Raw genomic sequence first — 18,285 nt, 5'->3', positions numbered from 1 at the left:
TAGAAATCTAAAACCATTGGGAAGAGCAAGATTCATTGTCGGCTTAATGTCTGTCATGTCGGCTAACTGTCCGTTTCGGCGAAGTGTCCTGTCAGCTAAGTGTCCTTGTCAGCTAAGTGTCCTGTCGGCTAAATGTCCTGTCGGCTAAGTGTCCCTGTCGGCTAAATGGTCAGTTAAGTGTCCCATCGGTTATGTGTCTGCGACTGCTAAAGGAGATATTAACTTAAACTTGCCAATAGATTTTATAGTTCCTTGGTTATCAGAGAAAATATAACACTGCCTTTTACGAAGATTTGAATGAACACATTTTATAACTTGAAATAAAGCATTCATTTCTGCTTGAAAAACAGAGGAAAAGTGATTAAGTTTATAAGCTGTAGAAATTTCAATGCTGTCTTCAACACATAGAAAGCTGCCCCAACTCCATTTTCCATTTTTGATCCATCAGTGTAAATTTAATACCCTTTATTTTATGTTGGATCTGTGATTCATTGAAATAATTGGATTTCAGAATGATGTGTTGTCCATTTTGGAAGATCTTAAGAATTAGTCAAATTAATAGAAGCTGTCTTTAGCTTCATGTCATAACTGTAAAATAGAAGCTCCCAAATCCAACTGGAAATATATTGGAAGAATTCGAGAGAAGATTTGTACAGATGGAGGCAATTTTATATATTCTTGTAAGAGCTAGAAGAATCAGTCTTTGGATTTTGGGTATTTTATCCCACATTCTGGCTGTCGGCTTATTACACCATGCTTGACAACTGTATGTTGCAATTCTTAGCAGTGCTCTTTTGTATAATTCTTTGACCATAAGTTTTGATAAACTTTTCATGAGATTTGATTTATTGACAATCTTACCAATTTCAGTTTTCAAGTAACTTATGTGTGGTAGCCATGATAATTTTTCATCTAAAATGAGTCCCATGTATTTTATTTCTTTACGATATTGAATGTAGGATACTTCTATTGTAATTTTTGGAGGTCTTAATTTAGGACTTCTATAGAGTAGGAAAAGTAGTGTTGATTTTTCCTTAGAGAATTTCAGCTTAAATTCTTTTGTCAATTTGAGTACACGTAAAATCGACAATTGACACAGTCTTATATTTTGTCATTTCTTGACTACTCTTTGATTATTCTTTCTTATTAATATTAATACCATTAGATGAAAATTACATCTGTATTAATGCATTTATATTATTTATTTAAATTTATATTATGAAGATAAATTTAAAAAACAACATGCTTTATTTCATCGCTTTTCTCCAGTTTTTGTTTTACGGAGTTAATCGTTTTGTGCAGTGAACGGCTTACAATTTATTCTTCTTAACAATACCCTACTTTTATTTGATCATGAAATTTGAAAAGTTATCACATTTAACCAATTCAGAATGAGAATTACTCTAACAATTAATGCATGCATTAGACACAATTTGTGATGAAAAAAACATTTATTGCTCAATTAAGCCCATTTCCACTAAATTCAGAATAAACACCTGCTCTCTCTTTCTGTCATTTTGCCAAGAGCTAGTGTGCTGTCTGATTAAAAAAAAAAAAAAAAAAAAAAAAAAAAGAAACTGAATTCAGTGAAAGAGTAAATTTTTTTGTTTGCTCTAAAGTCCATACTCTAAGTGTTTCATGATCAAGTTTCCCTTTTAACAGAAAAATAATCTTAGTATCTCAGTGCTTTGGGGGCTGTTTAAGGATTTGTGATGTGTCAATATACCATTGTGTTGTATCAATAAATTTCTGTAAACTTGATGCTGATTCATGTTTTAGGAAAGGTGGTAAAACCAATTTATTTAATGCTGCAATTATTTTTCATTTCCATAATGTTCAGTGAGTGCATTCCATGCCTTTTAATAATTTGTGTTTGAATCTTTAATTGACTGCAATAAGGTAGTGACTTCATCTTTCATAGAAAGTTTAAGATACTGTACTTTCTAGCTATCACTTAACATACTGTTATTTCCAACACTAACAAGAAATAAATCATGAAATAAAATGCAATCAAAGAAGCAATCCATTATTATGGCACAAGGCAATTCATGCTATGCAAGGAATGGCAATCCATTCTATGCAAGGAAGTTTTAAACTGTTTCATAGCATTGACTGTAATTTGACATGAATTAATATCATTCTATACAAGATTTAGTGACCCTTCTTTCAAAGTAATATTTAATGTTTCCAATTTAAAGAACGATTCATGCATTTCTGTTTCGTACTTATGAAACTCTGAGTCAGAACAATTACTAAAAATAGCATTCTTAGTGCTTGTTCTGATGCAGAGTTTATTATCGCATAAATTATTATTCTTAGTAAGTTTAGACTACACAAATTTAAATTTTAGTATGTTTAGTTATTCTTAGTATGTTTAGACTGTTTACTTTAATAACTAAAGCACTAGTGTCATTTTCATACACTTCAATGGCAAAAAGAGAATTTTCTTGATTTTGTAAACTATTTACTTGTGAAATTATACAAGTTTGCCTACCTTTGATGATCCCTTCTGCTTTAGAAGGGACTGCAAGTTTTGATTTGTGACATTCCCAATCTAAATATGATGAGTATTCCATTTTTTTTATTAGCTCCATTGAGCGAGATAGTTTGTTATGTATGAGCTTTTCTTAATGAACATCACATTACATCCATAAATGTTTCTTGAATTAAAAGTTCAGACTTTTGACTGAGTGGATGGGAAGTAAAAGTAAGTACTTCTTTTTGTTCCGCTTATTACTAAAAAAATTGTATATACAGAACAGTAACAGGGCCACTCACTAGTGCATTCTTATGACGAAATAAATAAATTAAATTTAAAGAAAAAGACCTGAACACAAAGATTACTTAAATAATTAGGTCAGATAAACACAGAAAGCAAAGCCTGTAAATATATTCTAATTAGGCAAATAAAAATTCACACAGAGGTGAAAAACAGCTAAATGAGAAAGCAGAGATCGGAATTCTCCTTTACACGTGAGAAATATTGCAGATTGTTAAAAGAGCTTTCAAAGTTTTAAGCAGTAATTACCAAGTAGAAAGCTCAAAAACATTAAAACAATCTTAACCCTACTACTTCTCATCCATTCATAGCCTCCTATCTATATATCTGTACAAGGGCATAGAAAAGGTACTTTTACTGCATTCTAAAAATTCATTAAAATATATTTTCCAGAAAATTCCAAAATGCTGCCAAGATGACAAGAAATTGCCAAACGTTGTTCATGTCTGCCAAAAGTTTTCTGTTTACATCTTCAGTTCCACTTGAGCTATCTTTACAATTTCAACATCAATCAACTGCAAACTTAAATTACAAAGTATGATTCTATAGTATTAACTAGCATCCACTGATATATTACTAATAATCTATTGGCACCTTTTGGTAACTGGAATGTACTTTTAAGGTTTTAAGTTATTTTCAATTCTCTGGGATACTGTTCGGCAATCAAATTCAAAACTGCATCAAACAGATGGTTATTCTTCTGAGGTCTCTGTCTCCATATGAGCTCTGCTATGTAAGAAGTGAAAGTGATGCCAAAATGCACCCCAATGCTTCTTTTTTCTCAGTTTTGCTGATATCCGTACTTTCTGTTGCCCCTACTACTCTTTTATTTAGGATCAATAAAATTATATTTAAAATATCCTCTGAAGAACAAAAAACCACATTTTTAAGTTCTTTTGTACTATATCTGTTGCTCATTTTCAAAAATTAAAAAAGTGTGCAGGGTTAGCATAAAGTTAAAAACGAAATAAAATCTTCTAGATTTACATGCCAGAACCACCTATAAACATTAGTAAAATTAGAAGCTTTATTAAAAATAGGAATAAAATGTACTTTAGTAAAAATATGAGCTTTTACAGACAACCTATCTGCAAAAGCTCCTATTTTACTAATGTTTAAATGTGGTTTAATTTTTAAACCTAGAATATTTTACTTTGTTTCTAACTGTTGCCTGGCATATTTAATAAATGCATGATGCAAAATGCAATAAAAATATACACTGGACAAACAAAAACTATCAAGGACTTTATGCAAGTAAGAGTTACAAAAAATGACACAACACAGATTTGCCTTTCCTCTAATTAGCCTGAAGTTGGCAATGAAATGAAAAAATGAAGCCATTCCTTGGGGGGGGGAAGAAAGAGCAAAATATAAACAAAATGTACCTTTTCACAAGATTTAAGATTTTATGTTTTCAGAATTATTCATTCCTTTTAGAGGTGGTTACCATAAAGAGGGTTGCCACTCAGACAGAAGAATGAAATTCCCTGACCTTTCCAGGTGTGCTTTAAGAAAATTCCAGTGTATCCGTGTAGAGCGGGTTGGCTGTGCTGAGGGGTAAATTAATTATGGTGCTACTTGAAAACACGAAATTTGGCAATTACATATGACTTATCCCCAAAGCAAGAGTATTATAACTATAATAGTTGTTTTCTCCACTGAAGTTTGATATTAGAATCTGGCCAATCTGGATTAAAACATGTGTTTTTTCCAGACATTGTGCAACTAAACGAAAAAAAGAAATCTCTTTGATGATATTTTAAAATAAATTCAGGTATTTTATATTCATTTAGCAGCATACATAAGCAAAAAATATGTGCATTAAATTTCATGATGGTATGTCATCATACTGCTAGACTTAGTTTCAGGAGTATGCCGGAGAAAATTGCCCGAAATTTGAAAGTATTATTAACTAAAAATAAATAAATTTAGAAGAAAGAAGCCACATTAAATGATACAAATTACATTAAAATAAAGTTAATTACTTAAAGCATTAAAACTGAATTACAATAATGAATGATATTTTGGCAAATATTAAATAATTAGCCTAGATGACCGATTAATACTTTTTATTTTACTGCAAAATGATGAATAAGGCATTTATTAAAAAAAAAAAAAAGTTTAAAAGATTTTAGAGTAAAATCCTAATACGGTACAGCCTTGGCATGATATTGAAAACTGTCGTTAACACCTAAATGTACCATTTAGTGCTCATCATAAATGTCTGGTTTACTGCTCATCATAATGTTGCCAAATCCTATGTGCACCATATACTAGGATTAAACTGATTTTGTTTCATACAAGAATACATACAACATGCACTGCACACATGCATCAAATCTCTTGATTCTCGAGGTTAATGGAAACCAAAGTTGCTGAAACTTGCTTTGCCTTTCTAAAAGACAATCTGATTGGAGCTGTGAAAATTAGCTCTATGCCAGTTGCTTGAATAATGCTCACACAATACATAATTCGCCAAGAAGGCAAACGCTTCCAACGTTCGCATAAAAATTACTTTTTGAGGAGATTGTGGTATGAAATTCCTAGACATTTCCAAATGACTGAATTATTTTAATTTCCTGACTTTTTTAGTCAATTTTTGAATTCCCCGACTTTTCCTCTTTTTTTCAGGTTTCCCAGGTAGCGTGGCAACCCTTCATAATAGTACTTACTGTATTTTCTTAAATGAGCTTCAATTAATGTGGTTATCTTACAAAGGTGATAATTAATGCTTATTTATGTTCCTAGAAATATTAACTCCTTTCAAAGATGGATGCCGCAAAGATTCACTGCAATTTTTTTAATGAAAATCACATATTTATGACTAATTGTTCAAGATATATATACAGTCAAAAGTCTTTAATCCGGAATGATCTATAATATGGACCTCAATGCTACAAACTTTCTGCGTATGCGTAAACGCATTATGCATTTACACATGCGCATAAAATGTTTACGCATGTGCGTTTAATGTATAACGGACGGTATAAGCTAAGCTAAAATTATCTAATTATCTATTTCAGTTAATGTTGCAGATTGCGTTGTTCCTTAATCTTCTAATTGGATCCGGCTTACTATTTTTTGCAGACTGTTAGAGAAATTTTATAAAAGTAAGCTTGAACTTTCAATTATGTCAAAAAGAATTTCTGATTCTGGAGCTGCCAAAGGATCTACAAAGCAAAAGCATGCTTCGATGTCCATCAAACAAAAAGTGGAATTGCTGCAAAAAATGGATAAAGGCATATCCTTTGTTTCTCTAACCATTCCAAAATTAGTTTATCAATTTCACGCTGCTCTGTGGGGGGAAACTTCGCGGCGCGCAATGAACTGGAAGAATTAGCAATAGAAACTCCCTAAGATTATATACTGTGCAGACATTGAAGACAAAAGTTTTAAACTTGTAAACATAAACTTAACCAATTTATTAACAATATATATATAAATAAAAATACAATAAATAAATTTAATCAAACCAGAAACTTAAAGAGTGCAACATTATTATTGTCAAATTACACTTAGTTGAGTATTCATTAACCCCAAGCGTTTTTCCTTTAAAGAATATTACACTGTTAATGATACAGCAAATATTTTACCTGATCTTTGAATACTGGCATTCAATACGCGAATAATATATCACAGAACAAAAACAACACAGTTAATATGAAATTCACTTCACTATCAATAAGTCCATGCTTTTTGGCCAAGAAGGCACCTGAAAAATTAAACTAAATCCTTGAGTGCACTTAAACCGGCAAAAGCCGCTCACTGTAGTTACACATGAGAAATCACAGCTTGGAAAAAAATCGCCACTAGTCCTGGAAAAACACTTGTATTGAAGATGCTGCCTTTATGAAAACAGGATGCTGCCCATGGCAGTTGCTCACCGGAAGTCACACTTGAGATCTATCACTGTCGAACTGTAGAAACAGGATGCCATCCATGGCAGTCGCTCACATCGTAGCCACCTTGCAGAATCCAGGAAAAATCATCTCGGACTGGAACCACGGCACTTATTGCTGGACGGGATGCATCGCAATATTGTCTTCCAATGGGCACTGGAACGGCACACCAAGGAGCAATGAAACAGGAAGCAGAAGGAATAAGGCGATCTGATCCGAACAATTACGTAACATCAAGTTTCGTTTTTGCATCTTAATTAGGCTGGAACAGTCCATTCTTAATACAAACAGTGGCAGTGAAAAAGAAATAGAAGTAATTTCTATATATCTTTAAGAACAAAACCTTATGTAAAAGTTAGAATTATTTCAAGGAAGGGAGATAATGCAGAAAAAGGGTTATAATAGGTCATATTTTCCAACAGTCAGCACTATCCTTATCTTCAGGGCAGATGATTTAGTTTATTCGGCTTATAATTCCTTACTAATTGTAGTATTTCATCTCGATGTACTCCGTCTTTGATATGATTTAAATAAAATTCCTCGTCATTATAAATATCACGAATACACATCAAATAGTTTTCTGGTTGCAGTTTTCTAATTTCGACTATGGGTAATGTATGCGTTACGCATGCGCGCGTTAAAAGAAATGTTTAATAAAGTAAACAAATAAATATTAAGATTTTTTTTTGTAAATTTTAATACCCTTTAGATCATAATTGCTCTTTATTTCATAAATTACTGTTTCACATTTTGAATTTTATAATTTCTGCATGCCATTTTACCAGATTTAAACTGATGATCTATAATCTGGAAAAACCAATAATCCCGAATCACCGAAGTCCAGATTAAAGACTTTTGACTGTATATACTTAGTTCCATATTTTTTCTAACCAAACCATGTTTATTTACAAACACATATTTACATAATTATTATAAGCTATTAACTGAATGTTTCAAGTTGGAAAAAAAGGATATATATATTACCAATAAATATTTAATTCAGAGAATGAACAATAGTTACCATTTTTAATATGTCATCTGCATGCAGTAAGTAAAGCATGGCTTGCAAATGTTGTTGAATATCACAGGCTAAAAAGATTTTTATAAAACTGTAAGGCATAAAATACTATATTACAAGCATATTTAAAAACATTACACACATATGATATAATAATGACAAAGTTATAAAAAAGACATGTTTTGAAAAATGTGCATCACTTCATTTACTTAACTTTTGGATCTGATTATGAAGTGCTTTAGGCAGAATTTATAATCTGCATAACTGCTGCTCGCTTTAATTTTGTTCTTATAACCTGCTATTCATTAGGAAGATAAATAAAGCTTTCGCTGAAAATAAGACCTAATATGCTTTTTCAGGATGTTTGTGATGCAAGCCCTATTCCACAAATAAGCTACCATTAAAATTGTCAATAGAAAGATGCCAGACTTATTGCTGAATGACCAAGTGGAGGTCAGACACAACATGCATGCACAGCTGATAGCAAATGGACAAAGTTATGACTAATTAGAAATTTCTTTTCTTCATTCAGTATGTGATGTGTTTGTAATAGACACACTTAATGCACTTGTATGAATTAAATAAATGTTTCTTTAATTTTGCGCCTGCAGTTTTTTGTAGTTTTTATGCAATATATCATTCTTAACAATTTTTGCTGACATTACAAGTCTTGTAAATTTTGAATTAACACTTGATTTAACAATATTTTAAAGAAAATAATATTTTGATCCACAAAGAAGATGAATGCAAAAAGAATAAGTTATCCTATGGAATAACAATAGAAAAAAAAAAAAAGAAAGAAAGAAGAAAGGTTATAAAATCTGATGTATACACCACATGACTTCCTTGTACGAAATATTAAATTACACTCATGTTTTGCTGATCAATCATTTTTAAAGCAAAAAATGCACAGTTTACCAACATATTAGAATAATAATAAAAAAAACTGAGCTTACTGTGCCAAGTAACAGAATGGGTATATATACATATATATACATACATTTATCTATTTTTGGTTCATATGACTGCAGCCAAAATGTTGCACAAGTATATATTATAGCAAATTATTATATGTACAAAATTTCAATGTTCTGAGGGTACTTGTTTTTGATTTATGTGAGATACATACATACATATATACGTATGTAAAAAATGTCACAAAAAAAATCTCTTCCGAGTCCATTTAAAATGCTTTTTTGCAACTGTTTTAGTAAAAAGAGTCCTTTATTTTGTCCTTACCTACAGATGCCATGCAAAAACATTGTTAAATTCCATTCAATCATGGCCAAATAGATATTTCTGTTGAAATATGATATTGGAAAATTTTCGAAATTGCAATATTTCTTTTACTACGCACAAAGAAGTAAAAAGAAAAGAAACATGGAAGACTTCTGGGGGGGGGGACTTTACAACTTTCTAAAAGCAGAAAAAACTGGATCTTTGAATGGTCTAAATATGGTGAAGAGAATGCAATAACCTCACTCAAAGGTGAATGAACAAAATACCAAGCAACACATGTGTGAGTCATGTAGCTTATGTTTTCTCTCACCTACTTGCTAACCATTATTACATGAATTGGATCATTTGTAAAAGGGATTGATAACAAAAGAGCAAATGTTTTGTTGCTCACAGTAAGCATAATAGTCAAGCATTTCCCTTTCACCGGCAACCACCTTGTGAGATATAATCCTCAATATAATTCAAAATACTGCAGCTCTGAATGGATGGCTTTTTTCAGCAATATGAATTGTCTCTAGGAAGACTGACAACAGTGTTCAAGTTGGAAGACGGTCATTAAATGCACCATGCACTAATATTTTAATCTTTTGCTGATGCATTATTGTTTCTAAATACCAGTTCTCTAGCAGGTCTGGTACGATATACTGTAATACTTATGGATCAAGTATCTCAAAGGGCAATTGCTCAGAGAAGTGTCTTGTCAATCTCTATCCCCTCCACTGATTACAAAAGCAAATGTGTTATCTGTATTTTGACAATTTATCTGGATGAAAAGAAAGCCCTACCTCCAATCAGCACTAATGGAAATAAAGGTAAGATTGAATGTGTTTCAGACATTTATGTTCCTGAAAATGAGAACACTTGCTGAACCAATTTAATGTTACCACTTATTTTGCAAAGTGACCAAAACAAGTCTGCTGTTCTGGGATTCAGCCAGTATTTACTTAAAAAAAGATCTGAAAAATGTCTACAAAAAGAATAGATCAAATAATGATTGTCACACGTTTTAAGTTTATTTAATCACAGAAGAGCCATGAGGGCTATTTGCCTAATGGGAAGAATGCCTTTGTGGAGGACTTTCTAAGGGAAACTACTGACTCGCATACATGTTACAAATGGGAAAAACCACGAGGTGTTCAGTGATTTCTCCCCTCAGCCGCTGGTGGCTAATTCTCACAAGAATGACTATCTAGTTTCAGACTTTGCCGCCCTCCTTGGTGTACCTGTTAGCAATGCTGGCTGCAGTTTGATTCAGCCCCAGTTCAAATCCTGGAAAAGGCATAGATATTTACAAGTATATGGTGCTTGTGCAGCATGAAGGCACTTAAAATACTAGTGAGCCTTAGGTCCTCTCAAGTAATTTAGTGGCAGGGAAAGAGAGGTGGGAAGCCCTCAGTTTCATTCTCCAGATGCTCTACTTCAAAACTGCAAAGTTAATGCAGTGGGACTACACCTGTATGACAATGAGTGAAATTCTCAGTGTCCTACTCACTTCTGCCAATACTTCTCTCCAGGTTCTTGATGCTGCAATTGATAAAAGTCATTCAAAGATGATTAACACATAGAAATCAACAACTACCAATAAATTTGAATAAGTGAATACAGTGAAATGAGAATCAAAGCGTTGCAAAACCTAGGCTGGAAAAGACTGAGCTCTAGTGCTAGATCTGAGAGATTAAGGACAATGGTTTTGCAGGAAATGGAGTCGGAAGAAATTCAGGCCAGAATTTGGGGTTCGGAACTTTATGGCAAGTTTCATGAAAGGATGATAAGACAGTGCACCTCAATAAATTTAAGATTTTCTAAGAGAGTGTATGATTACGTGCAGATTCTTGTAGATGAACATGTAAACAAATGCTGATTATTATTAATGAATTTAAAAAATATGATATGCCCTAATACAACTTTTAGAGCAAAAATTAATATAAGATGCAGTCATTTTTAGGAAAACATGGTCGATCATTAATGCATACAAGAAAACAAAATAGTTATGTAATATATATCAGGAGACAGTTTTAATATAATTATATAAGAGTTCACAGAGAATGAATGAAGTATGTATGCAGTATACAGGATATCAAATAAAGCAAACTAAAACATACTTTATTGAAACTTTTTATATATTTTGTGGGGATAACACCTTTTCTCACCTCTTTCTTCCTTTTTAAATTTTTCAAAATCTTTTTAAAGAACATTCTACATACTTCCCTGATATTTGAAGTCCCTCCTTTTTAAGCGCAGATTTATTATACTTTCTTTTAAAAGGAATTTAAAACTATTTTAAAGAATTCTATTTTTTAAAAAAATCAACATTAAAAAAATAACAGAAACATTGTGATTAAAATGCACAATCAATAAAGTATGTTTTATAATCCTAACAAAGTCACCACATGGTTCATTTCCTGATAAATTTTTAAAAATCTACTGTTAACTTAAATTAGAAATATGTCAAATGACAAATGACAGCAACATGTTGAAATCTAATATTTGATTTCAAATGCAAAAGTACTTATATGATTTCTATTAAATCTTCTATTTAGATATAATTTTAGAGATGAAATCAAATTACAGAAAAAAAATTTAAGCCATTTTAGAAAAGATTCAATTTTCTATAAAAAATGTATGTTAGAACAATGTGATATAGTATAAATCTTGCATACATCCCAAAACACACTTTTGAGATATAAAAAAAGTTGAATTTTGTTTGATCAGCAGTTAAATGAAGGATACATAACTCTATTTTTCTACACGGTGTGCAAGGACTATACAGTAGGGTAAATGATTTCGATGCTATCATAAAAATATTCTAGTAAAAGTCCTCAAACATAAGGTTTCTGTGTAAGATTAGGTTCCACCTATCACAATTTCCCATCATAACTAGATGAAGGTACATGGATCAGATCCATAATTTTCTAGTGCAAGACTTCAAAAAAGTCAAATGTGTCATACCTTTACTAGATTCAATGAAAGCGGCAGTCACTGAGTATACATAACAAATGCTCATTATAGGACATTCTTATTAGTTATATAACTGTTTTAGACTTCAATAGAACCATTTTAGCAGCATCTTTCATGTTCTATACCTTCAGATGTATTTTTCAGTTTTATTGATAATGATTTTGCATCTTTAGATCCTTCCTTTGATTTTGTCTTATGGAATTTACAGGTTATGTATTTAAAACCCTATACACAAGGAAAAAACCTGATTTGGTCAACTCATGACCTACTCTGCCAATTTCATGTTAAGGCATGGAAGTGGCAGAATAACTATGAGCTTTACATAAATTATTATTTCCAGTTAATCGTTTGTAAATAAAATCTAATTTGTTTATATAATTTATGGTTCTATGTTAATTACAAACACTACTTGTTTTTTATTATTCTGTTCTATTTAGTGGTCAGTGATAATAACAAAACATGTACACATCAGTTACGCTTTGATTTGAAAACACTGCATCAGTCATGGTACATCCTTTGGTCATATAGTGCTTCAGATAAACAAATCAGTGATTTAAGAATCACAAAATTTTTAAAAGCAGCATATCTTTAAAATCCCAGATACAGTGTTATAGGTTACCACACATTTCATTTTAAATTCACTATTGTGACTTTTGAGTGATGGAAAAAATAACATAAAAGAAAGATAAAACTAAAGGGAAAAATACATACCAGCAGAATAAATAAGATGATAATATTTACATTAACACAATTCCATTAATGAAAGCAACTGAAGAATTTACACATTCTATGAGCTGAAAAATTTTACAGCCAACAGCCATTTACCAGACCTGGCCCCATCTTACTTCCATTTGTTTTGTTTATTCTAGCATTATTTGGCTAATGCTCAATTACTATAAAATATATGAAGAACATGGGAAAATTCTTAAAGAATTAAATGATATAAATTACTATCATTCATCAAGAAAGGATTCTCCAGATGCATTATGTATAGAGTAAACCCATAAAAAATGATACATATTATTTTAAAAATTACAATGCATTTTGGTGTTTCATAAATAAACATCAATTAAGGGAAAAGACCATAAGTTTGTTTATACACATAATACAATATTTTCATATTTTTAAAATCCAGATTTGAAAATTAGTAGATTAAAAAAACTCACCTCCATTTGCAATAGTTTTTCGATGCACATGTAAACACTCATCATGCGGTAATACAAGAGCAGCACCTTTTACTGCAAAATAGCATTCACTAATACTGGAAAAAAAAAAAAAAAATTCTATTATGAAAATACTATTTTCACATGTTAGAGAAACACAATACTTTAAATTTATAATTATTCTTTTAATACTAATTAATAGTTAATTGTAAATAATTAACACTAATTTTAAGGAAAAATTATCTACTCTTTTCTAAAATCAAGGAAAATAAAAAGCTAAGTCTTGCTTACTTTTAAATTTTGTTTTTATTTTATTATTTTAAAATATAATGAAATGAAATTTTTAGTTATTTAAATGCCCTTATACTGTTTGCTATTTTTCAACAGAATTTGCAAACATTTCCAAGAGTAAATAATGGGCATAAAATTAGTACATAATACATACTAAAATACAACATTAATTATTAGCTATAATACAAAAATAATTATTAGTTTAAAAATTCCCTTTCTACTAAAATAAATTGATAGAAAATTCTTATTTCAATTTAGTTCATGATAAAAAAAAATTATATATAAAATCACTTGCAGCAGTTTCCAGCTACAAACTGATAACATACATTTAGGATAAAAAATCGTCAAGACTAATGATTTCAGTTCTGGCATGCAGTAAGCACATTAAAGTGACTACATACAAATAAAAAAGTTTACTTTAATAATTAGAATAATTGCACATATCAGCTTATTTTGCAAAAATTTAATCAGAAAATTAAAACAAATAAATGAGCAAAATAAACAATAAATAGCTGGATAATACACTGCACAATAAAAGATGTAAGTTGCTTTTTCAATATTTTAATAAAATAAATAATTTTCTCTCTTTCTTATTTTAAAAAAAAGTTTTGTGACCAGAAAATTCCTCTGCTGATCCTACATTGTTTATGCAGTTTTTATATGTACACTTACCAATTACTTTATATCCCACATTTATAATAACTGTACAGTAAATTTGCAAATTATTTTATTAAACAAACTGATAATTACAAATACAAGGACATAATAGTTAAGCTGTTTATTTTATTTTTTATTTAAACCAAAAGCGTCTGAATTTATTAACTTACTGTTACCATAATCTTCAAAATTTATTTATAAAAAATCAATTGAAACTATCAGTTACAAGAGGACTGTAAAAGTTAGTAGTATTACAAAAGGAGAATATTCATGCTCCCACCAAAATTCAATTTTTAATTTCCATGTTATCTTTGATTTTCCATGACCAAATTCAATAATTGTCAAATTAGGTAGGAGTTACTAATAATTTTATACATTTAACTCCAACCTCCACCCATTCCTTCAAAGGAAGAAGGAAAGGGAGAAGTCTCATTTATCTTACTCACTACTGTAGGAATCCAGAAAGAGTAAATGAGACAGCACCCATAACTCAAGTGTGCAGACTAAAGTTACAATAGGAAGTCGTGAACATGGATGTTATCTGTCCCATTAATCCACCATCGGGTCCAAGGGCATAAATATGTATGTGTTATGCGTTATGGATCAGCATACACAATAGCCTAAAGCTATACTCATGATTTTTTTTAGTGCCAGATCCAGCACTGCTACAAATATTTTCTAAGAAAGGAATACCAAACATAGTAGCAAGTGACCAGAGAACCAATTTTACTTACTGCCTTAAGAATTTCTTAGAAGAATTAACACATCACCGAGATTCTCATGCCCAGGTTAAACAAAATATTTAGTTCATATTATTGGATCAGGAAAGCACTAGACAGATTCAGAGAAAATTCAAGCTATAAAAAAAACTTTTGCGACCATAAACGAAGAAAGAATTTAGAAGTTTATTAGGACTTTGCAATTATTATAGGGAACATATTCCACATTATGCAGAGATCGTGTACCCACTTGCAGAATTAATCAGAAAGGGAGTTGCTGAACAACTTCCTTGGACTGCGATTCATGATGAGGCATTTCTAGAATTGAAGAAATCGTTAGTGAAGGCTACTTATCTATATACACTCAAGCTTGGAGAACCCTTCATGATACAGTCAGATGCTTTATTGATGGGCATTGATGCTTGTTTATTGCAATGTAAAGAACGAAACTTGTGTTCTATTAGCTGTGCAAGCCAAAAATTAATGAAACTTCAGGTCGCATGGACAACAATAGAGAGACAGAAGCACTCACAGTGATAAGGGGTTTGAAGAAATTCAAGCCTTGGATCTTTGGTTCACATAGTGAATTGATCACTGACCATAATCCTCTTGCATTTATCACTAAGAATGCTCCTCAGTCAAGCTATAATACTGGGCATTAGCACTCTAAAAGTCCAACATAACTATTTCGCATTGCCCAGGAACAAAGCTTAATAATATTGATGCTTTGTCTCAATTACTTCTACAGGACTGATGTACTATAATACTGATTATATGTGCCACCATGGTGTGATTCTAAGTAATGTCAATTTTGAATTAAGTGGTTTTATATTGGACTAGGTGGACACTTTATGTGACTTGAACAAAATAAGTGACTTTATATTTGAGTAAAAACATTAAACGAAGACTTGACACCATGATAAAACGACATACCTTTAATTATTCTTATTATAATGAATAACCATATTTATCTTTTATATTTTAAATGTTCAATGGAGATAAGATTTTTTATCAAACATGTTTATTGTGCTAATTGTATTTTAATTGAATTTTAATATGTTACACTTTGATAATTTATGTTTAGATATTTTATGCTGAGATGCATTAGTGATATGATATATTATTTACTACATGACATTACTATGATTCTTATAAATTATTAGAGACAATTTTTCTTTCTTTTTGTGTACTTTTGCACAAATAATAATGATTAATTTAGATGAATGCAATGATCAAGATGGAAATTGTATTTGAAATGCATTGATGAGATTTATGTTGTATGATTCAGAAGTTCCTGGACTGATTCTATAATGTAACATTTTTTGCAGTAGTGCAACTACGAGAACATTTTTGTGTTACTACTTCTCCCTCTTATATAAAAATGGTTTGTCCCAAATCACGTGGTCGAGAGCTCGCGGCGACAGTGTTTTTTGTAGGCAAGTGCATCTAGTAATTGCCAATAGAAAGAAATGGCATCGGTTGAGCAGAGAACCAATATCAAATTTTGTGTTCGCTTGGGAAAGAAAGCTATGGTGAATTTTGAAAAGTTGAAGCATGTGTACAGAAGTGAAATGTTATCGAGAGCGCAAGCTTTTGAGTGCCATCTTCATTTCAGAGCAGGCAAGAAAAGTGCCAAGACGACGAACACTGTGGCCGTCCTGTGACTTTGGGCACCGGTGAAAACATAAAAAAGGTGTCTGTGGCATTACGTGCGAACAGGCAGCAAACAATCTGTCAAATAGGCAGAATCAGTTGGGATATCAGAGGCCACATTTCAGCAAATACTGACTAAGGATTTTAACATGCATATGGTGTGTAAACACATCATCCCCCCACATGTTAAACATAGACCAAAAGGAAATTTGAATGGAAATGGCGGGAGACTTAATCTCAGTTGTTGACAAAGATCCTTCCTTACTTGGCAGAATTGTTACTGGAGACTAGAAATGGTGTTTTTTGTACGACCCACAAACCAAGAGAGCATCAGCAATGTGGAAATCACCACAATCTCCACAGAAACAGAAATTTCGCCAAGATCGCTCTAAAGGAAAGGTCATGCTAGAGGTATTCTTGGATATCCAGGGCATTGTGCATCTGGAATTTATCCCTGAAAGGACGCACTGTGAACAAAGAACTCTATGTCGAAATCTTGCATCATTTGTGTGAGTTGATCTGGAAGAAGAGACCAAAAATGTGGGCTGAGGAGTCATGGGTGCTGTTGCATGACGATGCTCCTGCTCACCAATCTCTACTCATCAATGACTTTCTTGCGAAAATGAAAACAACTGTTTTGCTTCATTCTCCTTACTCACCTGATCTCAAACCCTGCAATTTCTTCCTATTTCCTGAACTAGAAAGACACTTGCAGGGTTATCGATTTCAGTCTTCAGATGAAATTAAATGTGCATCGCAGGCTGAATTAAAGGAAACCCAGAGCCAGGCCAAAAATGAATTCCAGATATGCTTCGATGAACTTTATAGGCGCTGGCAAAAGTTTGTTGTTGCACAAGTGTCTTATTTCGAAGGAGGATGTGTTTCTGCAATTTAATTCATAATATTTTTTACGTTATAGACTCAGACAGGAACTTTTGAATCCTACCAAATATACAAATTGGTAATAGAAATGTTTCAATATAACAGACAGTCATTAGATACAATCTTGGGTTTACACCCCAATCACAATCTTAAGTGGGGGTGTAATATCTGATACACCCTTCTCTCTTGTGATCCAGGAAAAAGCTACACTGTTCCCTCTGGCAACTGATCACCTCAGGGGATGATTTAATGAGGATTTGGACAGTGATTGGATGACAGCACGATTACTGTAGGCATGCACTCATCAAAATTATATTCCAGAGCTGCACAGTATCCTACAGACATGCACCACTGTCATTTACGACAGACATTTCAAGATTCATTATATAAATATATATATGTACCTATGTAAATATAAAATTAGATACTTCTTATTCCTAAATAAATAAATAATTTGTGAACAAGAAGTGCCATCTTGGAATATCGACTGTTGATGACAACAACAGAAAGAGCAGAACCCATTACATTGATATATAAGAAAGAGATAAAATATATTCAAAAATGTTTGTTTGAGCAACCTATAATCAAATAAATGCAGTACATAAAAATCTATTAAAGGATTCCATGAGTAAATGATGATTTGAATATGTGATTACACTTCAAAATAAAACATATTAATAACATATAAAGCTAATTTCGAATGTTTCTTTGTAAACTAATGATATATTTACTCCTCAAAAAATATATGCTAAAAATTTGAATATTATTTCCATACAATTTCTAGATGAATTGCAAAATCTACTTAAGAGTTGAAAAAACTAAATTTTCCTCAGATTTAATCATTCCCTACAGTAAAACATAATTGAAGGATAAATTAAGAGACAACAGTTAGTCTTATTTACATTTAAATTAGAATTTTTATGAATTCACAATTATTTTATAAATGCTTCAGATATTATTGGGAAAATAGCATATTAAATTGCTTTCGAAATTATGAGTATATAAAGAAAACTCACAAAATATAAAA

General features: G+C 31.4%; 1 protein-coding gene across 1 annotated transcript in view; it reads right to left on the bottom strand.

Moving 5' to 3' along the window:
* ssh (Protein phosphatase Slingshot) overlaps positions 1-18,285 on the bottom strand; it is a 242,807-nt gene that overhangs the window by 142,323 nt on the left and 82,199 nt on the right. Inside the window, exons 3-4 of the mRNA XM_085819257.1 lie at positions 13,060-13,154; positions 7,700-7,767 (exon numbers count right to left, since the gene is read on the bottom strand). Of these exons, the coding sequence (XP_085675383.1) occupies positions 7,700-7,767; positions 13,060-13,154 (163 nt within the window). The remainder of the gene's footprint in view (positions 1-7,699; positions 7,768-13,059; positions 13,155-18,285) is intronic.

The sequence above is a fragment of the Stegodyphus dumicola genome, chromosome 6 (genome assembly GCF_044657685.1).
Source record: "Stegodyphus dumicola isolate Sdum_Otavi_A_Nest chromosome 6, ASM4465768v1".
Classification (NCBI taxonomy): domain Eukaryota; kingdom Metazoa; phylum Arthropoda; class Arachnida; order Araneae; family Eresidae; genus Stegodyphus; species Stegodyphus dumicola.
This window is presented reverse-complemented; position numbering and strand designations above follow the sequence as displayed.